Genomic DNA, 8,332 nt, shown 5'->3' on the forward strand with positions numbered 1-8,332 from the left:
CCGTATAGGTCATCTGTTCAAGCAGCTTATTACAACCTATATTTACATTTATTGTTTGGCCATGACCTCTAGTGGCTGTATGATGTAGCAAAGGAGGATGTCAGGTGACGTAAAAAAGAGAGGTCGCATGAGGAGGTGGACTGCTGGGTCACACAAATTCAGGACTTTTACCCAGGAAACCAGCATTTGTGTGTGAAAACAAACCCATGTGAAACCACTAAGTCATTGATGACTTATTTAGAATTGAATTGAAATTGAAGTGAAAGCATTACTGACTTTCCCTTACCCCCAACCCCTAAACCTAACCCCTTACTGAGTTAAGTCACGTGATTTGACATTATTTTAACCTAAACAACGTTTTCCTAACCTAAACAAGTAGTTTTATTGCCTAAACCTACCCACACTGCTAACTTTAACCATGTGTTTAATGTCACATGACTTACGTAACGTACGGTACGCCTGTCGCTGGACTGTCTCCAGTGGTCATATATATGAGAACATGTGACATATGAGGACATGTTGAGCTCAGGTGACAAAAGATGAATTGACACAAGTGTTCTTATTTTTAATGGTGGGGTCCTACCTTCAATTCTGACTGCTTATGTGGAACCTGTTATGAAGGTGACTTAGACTTCCTTAAATTAAGGTCTTTACACTGCTCAGCAACTGACATGTAATCATGACCCATGACCCTGCTGTCTATCATGTGTTTTTGTGTGTGTGTGTGTGTGTGTGTGTGTGTGTGTGTATGTGTGTGTGTATGGGCATGTTTTTGCATAGTACATGTTACAAGGTTACAAGGAACAAACCAAACCAAAGCAAAGGACATGGCCATCAGCATTAAAACACTGCACTTGGCTGGTTGTGTCATAACACCAATTTCTCATTTTACTTGTTTGAAATAAGTTATCATTTTATATTGTGTTGCCTTCAGTAACCATGAAATCAATTAACAGGTTCCCCATTTATTTTGCTAATGTGAAGGAATTATCTGCCATCAGAAATCCCAGCTAGGCTGTATCATTTGCATAATCTGTTTAATCCAAGTACACTTCGTCATCACCCTTACTCTCTTTCTCTCTAACAAACTTACTCACACATGGTGTAGACACACATTCACAAATCTCTTTTGTTGCCACATGTCACGCATAACCATTCAGGATGTCATGTGCCCATTCAATGCGAGCCCTTAGTGCATTCATTCAACCTCTAATAGCATACACACTCTCTTCTCTGGCCTTATTTTTAGCTTCATCTGATCCATTCACTCCAATCACAGGAGAGGTAATATCACAATCTGATGTTGCTGCTTCCTCATGTCACCTGGCTGCATAAGAGCTTGCACTACTGCCAAACCTGAAATACCAGAGGTTTGTGTTGTTGTTTGGTGGGGGCGATGTATGTTTTCTGTATTATGAGTGTAAGAGAGAGAGAGACAGGGAGTAAGAAGGAGTAGTTGGGTTTTACACATGTTACGAAGCGAGGCGCCATTGCGGCCTAAAAAACTATTAGGCTCTGTAAATACACACTGTGGCGAAAGTAAACATTCTCAGCATGCCATCTAGGCGCACAGAGGGGTACTGGGAGACAGCCGCCGGACAGGCTGTGAGGGGGAGGTGTATATATGTGTGACTCTGTGTGTGTGTGTCTAGGGAGTACAGCAGCAATCAGTGAGCTGAGAGGAGATGGATATGGAAAATATAGATTTTAATTGGGGGGGTGAAAGTGTGTGTGTATATAATCTTCATCAAGTTGAGTAGTCAAGTAAACAACTTAAAGATAGTTCACCTGCGTGTGTCTTTCTGACAACCAGGGAGCAATTGTGTATCAGGAGCACTGTGGGAACATCTCTTGTTTGTATGGGCTGGTCAAGTGGTTTAAAACGGTCTGAATTTTGTGTCCCAATTGACAGACAAGCCAAGTTTCTGATTTTAGTTTGATGAGGTAAAGATGGTAAAGTCAGTAGTGGTTGATGCCGTATTTGTGTCCATGCATTTTTAGCCCCAGGCCTAACACTTTCACAATCCCCAGTCTGTGACACTGGCATGCACCAAACACGGTCCACAAACTTTAACACGCGTTTCATGATTGGTGAGGAAAAAAACATGATAAAAAAGTAAAATTAGACTGTTCTTAATAAAGGGATAAAAACAGCAGCCATTGATGCAAAGGGAGTATTTTCTGAATTCGAGACCCATGCTGGCAATGGGAGAAAGCACAAGTAACCATGGAAACAGAGCTCAGAATATGCACTATTCCCAGCCCTGCAAGTGCCATACCACCCACAGCTCTATTTTTAGGCCTTACTTCGGGCTTACAATATCTGTTACATCTAACAAGAGTTAAACTGAGTAATCAGCAAGCACGACTACAGAAATGTGACTCTGACACTATGCGTCTGATTAAAAGGGTAGCAGCACAAGAGCATATAGGGCAACCAGGGTCTTACTGTTGTGTGTTTAATTGAAGCTCCAAGGATACAAGCCATATGAAATAGACATTTAGCTGATTATTACTTTTTAAATCACTTGTATGTAAGTGTAAAACATAGTAGACGAATAAATTTAATAAGTCATATTGGGCTCAAGAGAATTACAGATACAACTAGCATCTACTAGCTAGCATCTAAAAACATGCATGGAACGTGCGTGGAGAAATGTTTTAAGAGATAATTTCAAACATGAAGGACAGAGCCTGGATATTGAAGGCCTGGTCAACTTCTCTTTTATCTGTATTTTGGGCAGGAAAGCCCTGCTTGGCATTACAAGTTGCTCCTCACACTCTGCAGATTTGCAGCATACTGAAGTTACCAGCCACACTTTTCCACATGCGACAAGTCCAAGTCCAGAAAAAATTAACTGCCAACCAGTGTTTAGAATCTAAGATTTAAGTAATACAGCCCTGTGCACGATGAATGCACTCATGACTCTTTGTGGCATTGACTGCATTTCCAATGCATTACCAGTCTGCTTAATTGTCATAAGCGCCGCTTGTTGGCGATGACTGGAGTTTGATTACAATCATCTGTTATTTGACTACAGTCACCTGTTGTTTGCCGACAAAGATGGCCGCTGTGTTGATGTAACGGCATGTTATGAATTCTGTGCCTGCTGCTGCTGACTCCAGGTCAGGTTTGTGAGCTCTTGCAGTGATAGATGGTTAACATCAGGATGGGAGGGTATTAAGAAGCATACTATGTGAAGTCTTTGAGTAAGACGTCCCATCTTAAATACTCACACACAGCCACGCATTTCAGGCATTACCTTGGTGAGAGAAGACTGCAATTAACCAATCAGAGCCTTGTGGTGGTTTAGGGAGTGACTAGTCAGCTCAAGACCACCGGGAAGATTGTAATGGATCTGGGGAAAAACACGTCCATGCATTCATACACCATCATTGCAGACATACATCTACAGCTCCTGCCACGCACACACACACACACACACACACACACACACACACACACACACACACACACACACACTCACTTAGACACATCTCTTGATTCTTATACTTGCACAAATGCTTTGACGCCCACACACACACACACACCTCCAGACACCCCAAGCCGGGGGTTGGTGGTCTGACAAAATGCTGGGTATCATCTGTGGTGACTCCATTTATGTGTGTGTGTGTGTGTGTGTGTGTGTGTGTGTGTGTGTGTGTGTGCCCTCCCTCCCCTTAGTGCTCCATCTAATACCCTGTCATCATCAATAACCTCAGCAGTGCTGACTCACTGGCTTTTACAACCATGGGGTTTGGGCCTTACTTACAGCCACAGACCCTTGTCTCCGTCTCTGTCTGTCTGTCAGCCCGCTGCACACACTGCGGAGATGTGCGTGTGTGTGTGTGTGTGTGTGCCTGTGGCTGAGTGTGTGCATGCGTGCAATCCGCACACACTCTGATTTACACACTTATTCTTCGGTGTAGATGTGTGTCCACACACACAGGTACCGATGTGTCTTTCACATGTTTGCTCGAATGAAAGTCACCGCCCACCCACTGACGCACCCTGATCATTCCCAATCGGACCACAATCCATCATAATAACTGACTCTCATCAGGAGACAGAGCCTCATCATCTTCACCGCAAAACATACCACCCCTCCCCCCATCACCCCCATCCTAATTGTCTCCAGGCTTTTATGTAATTCTCCCTGTACAGGCACCAAATATGTGCTTTGTCTCATATTAGCGAGGGTTTATGAAACAGTATTTATTATTGTTGGGTCATTGTAGCCCATTGTGTCAGAGGTCTGTGCTCATGAATGTGGAGACTGTGTCAGACAATAATGATGCTGAGCATCTGACAGGGTAAAGGCCACTGTCACTTGACATTTTTATGAACAGTATATGAATGCAGGCTGCTCTGCCATGTCAGCGCTTCACATGTCGCTCTCTGATCTATTTTCTCATTTTTCTCAGCATAATATGTCAATCAAGGATAAGGATGATTTTTAAGTCTGTAGCCATAAGGATTGTAAATTTACATCAAGTGAATTTTGCAATTTGTTGATGAATGAAAGTATAGCTTTCATGAATGGTGTGAAGCAGTGATATAGTCAACATAGCAGCTTTGCATAGAGTGAAGACAGGAGTCTCTGACAGTTCCTAATTTGAGGATTGGCGTTTTTCCCCAGGTGTAAGAAAAACCCCCACATGGTCTGTATTTAACCTTCAACCGTGTTAGACGCTTCTATATTAACTCTGTATGTAAATGGTTTCTATTTCTAGGAGGGGATTCATTTAGTGGAGGTACTGTGGATTTGAAGCTGGGACTGGATTTGGAACAAATTGCCAGGGTTAGAAGAAATGTGAGCTTATCTAATCAGACAATACTTTCAGCACAGTGATGAGTTCTAAAATAATAAACCCAGAATAAACATATGTGTCCTGATCATACATATCTAACATTTTAATTTAATTAAAACACAAAAGAACAAAAATTAAGTCTTTGGCTACCATTTGATCAGAGTTGTGTGCAGGGCAGGTGTTAATTTAATATCTGGCACTGTCAGTGAAGAGATGATAATGAATAGATTGATACACGAAGTAATAATGCATATACTTTTTACTATGTAGTCAAAATGGGGATATTTCGTATGAATTAAGTACTTTTCTGGAATTTAACAATTCATCTTTTTGCTGAGGACCCCTTGGAATCCCCTCAAGGACCACCTGGAGGTCCCCGGACCCCACTTTGAGAACCTCTAACCTGACTGTCTGGCAGGCTCTGTTTCTAAAAGGTGCGCACCTAACTGGCTGGAGCCAGGGCGGCGTATTGCCTTTCACACGCTTCTAAAATACTCTCCGGGCAGAGCCTGAAAGGGTTACTGTTTCCCAAAGTGCCTCATTCTGCGCAGTCGAGAGGGGGCGGCTGAGTGGCGCCGTCGAGTCAGAGACGCAGTTTCTAAAAACCCCGAGACATCATCAAGAAAGAAGCTGACAGTAAGGAAAGCAGCCCCCCCCCCCCCCCCCCCCCCCCCCCCCCCCCCCCCCCCCCCCCCCCCCCCCCCCCCCCCCCCCCGCTTCTTCTCCTCTTCCTCCTCCTCCTCGTCCTCCTCTGCCGCTGGCATGCTGCCGTTCTTCTCCTCTGCTTACCAAATCCCCTCAGTGGTTCTGTCACAATAACCGGGCGGCAAGTGTCAAATCCAACTCTGCCCGCAAAAACACAAATCACTTTAACGCACACAAGATGCGCTCAGTGGAAATACTACAAAAGCTGCTTTTAGCTTTCAGACAGTTTGTCATGGCTCTGTTTAAGTCGTTGATTGTATTCAAACAATAATATAAACACTATAAAAAAACTTAACTTACAGAAAATGACTCCTGGCTTTCATAGGACTTAATTTCCCAGCGCGTCTCAAGCGCGTTTAATTGGCCATATCTCTTTAACTTGCAGACAGCATACCCCAGCTCTCCAATTAATAGTCTGCTAACGTCAAAAACAGTTGACCATTGTTTTATGGGCTTTGTGTTTTTTTTTTCTCCAGGGCGGTCAGGCTTGAATAGGCGCCGGTCTGCTCCAGTCCACCTCTATACAAATACCTCAGTGGAACTTGTGTGGAGCTTCCAGAGTAAAAGGCACAGACCCCAGACGCCGCTGGCTTGCACATTTACGCTCGCCATTTCATCATCTGACACTGTTTGAAATGTCTGAATCATATTTTACCCATTATGTTAACACCTCGGAGCCCTGAAGCGAGCATGTGCGTAGACAGGGGAGATGAATGTGCGTGGCCTCTCCTCCCCTCACTGGCGGAGACAAATGAATGCCAGTTCTGTGGAGGCGCTTGAGGTATGTGTTGCGCATTACACAGCGTAGTAAATCAGCCCTTTCTAAAATCACTGTGACGGCGTGGAGCGTCAGGCAGTCCACACACAATCACAGAAGCTTGGAACTTACTGTGCAGTTAGTAACTCCACTCCATTTCGGAGCCCGGCCGTCTACACTGCAAAAAATATCAGACTGGCATCGTCTTAAACAACATTTTCATAAAACGTGGCTCAGTTTCACTTGTTTGCAATTCAAGAAAAGGTATTCAGAGATATTTTCTGACATTGTTGTGGCACTTTCTTATAGAAAATCCTCAAAATGAAGCTTTATTGCAAACAAGTGAAATCATCTCAGCCATCAACAGACTTTTTCTTGCAGGGTAAGATTTTGTGACTGAATGGGACACCATGTCCAGATGAAATTTTTCTTTTACAGTGTACACGCCCCCCTGGACATAGACACTCGTTGTAAGCAACATGGCTTGACACTAATACACGTTGAAAAGATAGACTTTATTGCTAAAACGTGTAAACATAACATGTACACTGATATGTTTTACTTTTTATTTATTTTATTTACTTTTTTTTTCTTTTTAGAAATATTCAAGTAGACATCTCCCATATTTTTCTGGTATACTCTGCTATTCTCTTTCCTTATGCTCTATACTCACAATCGTTAAAATAATAAATAAAACGTACAGATTTGTTTATTTCTACAATACTATGTATTCCAAAAAAGCTGAGTTCACGCCTTTATATATATCTTTAACCTCAACTTTTTTTTTACAATTTAATTATTATTGATATTAATATTATACAAAAACTCTAGGCAGCATTGCAGTGAAATAACAGTCAGCATCAATGTTCAGTTGAAAAGAAAAGTTCACCTCTTAGAGAAGTGTAGCATATGCATTCCATCTTCAATGTCTCATAAAAATATCAAAAAAAAGAAGCTCTTCCTTATGAAGTGCTCGTGTTCCCCCCAAAACACGTTTCAGGGTTGAGAATAAAATATGGTCCTGGTTCAATTAGAAAAAATAGCTGCATTTTTCTTAAATATGTACAATGTTGGTATTTCACTTAAATGCTATATAAAAAAATAGATTTGCTATGGTGCCCACCTCTGTAGAGAGTTAACAGTGCAATAGAAACCGTATTTCCAGTCCACTCCCCCCTCAACCACCACTACTTCCTTAGAGAAAATCAGCACGAACACTTGCACTCTGAGATGATTGGGTATTGCACCTGTATCCATGTACAGTATTTCTGTTTTAGAAAGCCTTGACAATACCACCGGAGGAAAATCTTGTTGATTGACTTGACGGGTTTGCAAGACATCCCCTCGGGGAAGGAGCAAGAGCGCTCAGAGAAACAATTTCCCTCCTTGATATAACGTGGCCAGAACCTCACGCCCAAATCCTTCCAGGTGTACACCACTGGGCAGTGCGTATAGGTCCACAGCCACTGCAGAAATTTCCTGCGGGCTTTCTTGCCCACTTTTACTCTCTTTCCATAGGGGGTCTCTGTGACGTCCATCTTTTTAATCTCGTTAGGCATGGGCCCCTGCATCTTCACCTGGTTGTCTGACGCGGATAGGTTCACCAGCATGGGCGAGCTGATGGACATGAAATTGGGGTCAAAGTTACTGCCGAGTTTTTTCCTCAGAGTCCTCTCGGCTAAGTCCTGCTCCCGGGGGTCGTACTCCGGGTCGGGGTCCTCCTTAAGGTCGGGCACGGGTAGGTGATCACTGGGCGACGGACGGAGACGAAGGTAATGCTGGGAAACTCCAAGGTGAACGCACACCAGCACGTAAAAGAGTAGAGTGTGAGAAAGGCCCATTATTCCTCTTGCTTTACGCACCGGCTCTTCTCACGTAAATAATATTCAGTTCTGTTCCCGGTTACTGTATTCTTTGCAATGAGTAGCCCGGGGCTTCATAAATAGTAGAAGTTCAGTCACCAGCAAGGCGATACTTTTAATAGACCAGGTCGGGTTTGAATGACATGGAGCTACATGGAGTACTTTGCTTTTTAGGGCGCCTTCAACTTTGCAATTT

General features: G+C 43.2%; 1 protein-coding gene across 1 annotated transcript; it reads right to left on the reverse strand.

Annotated features, from left to right (window-relative positions):
* Positions 1 to 7,479: 7,479 nt before the first annotated feature.
* nog2 (noggin 2) lies at positions 7,480 to 8,115 on the reverse strand. The gene has a single exon (XM_046069594.1). The coding sequence runs from the start codon at positions 8,113 to 8,115 to the stop codon at positions 7,480 to 7,482; it is 636 nt and encodes a 211-aa protein (XP_045925550.1).
* Positions 8,116 to 8,332: the final 217 nt, after the last annotated feature.

This window comes from Micropterus dolomieu, linkage group LG14 (assembly GCF_021292245.1).
Source record: "Micropterus dolomieu isolate WLL.071019.BEF.003 ecotype Adirondacks linkage group LG14, ASM2129224v1, whole genome shotgun sequence".
Classification (NCBI taxonomy): domain Eukaryota; kingdom Metazoa; phylum Chordata; class Actinopteri; order Centrarchiformes; family Centrarchidae; genus Micropterus; species Micropterus dolomieu.

What these genes read in the sequence shown, in the direction of transcription:
- nog2 (XM_046069594.1), bottom strand. Translation starts at nt 8,115, where the DNA reads ATGGGCCTTTCTCACACTCTACTCTTTTACGTGCTGGTGTGCGTTCAC.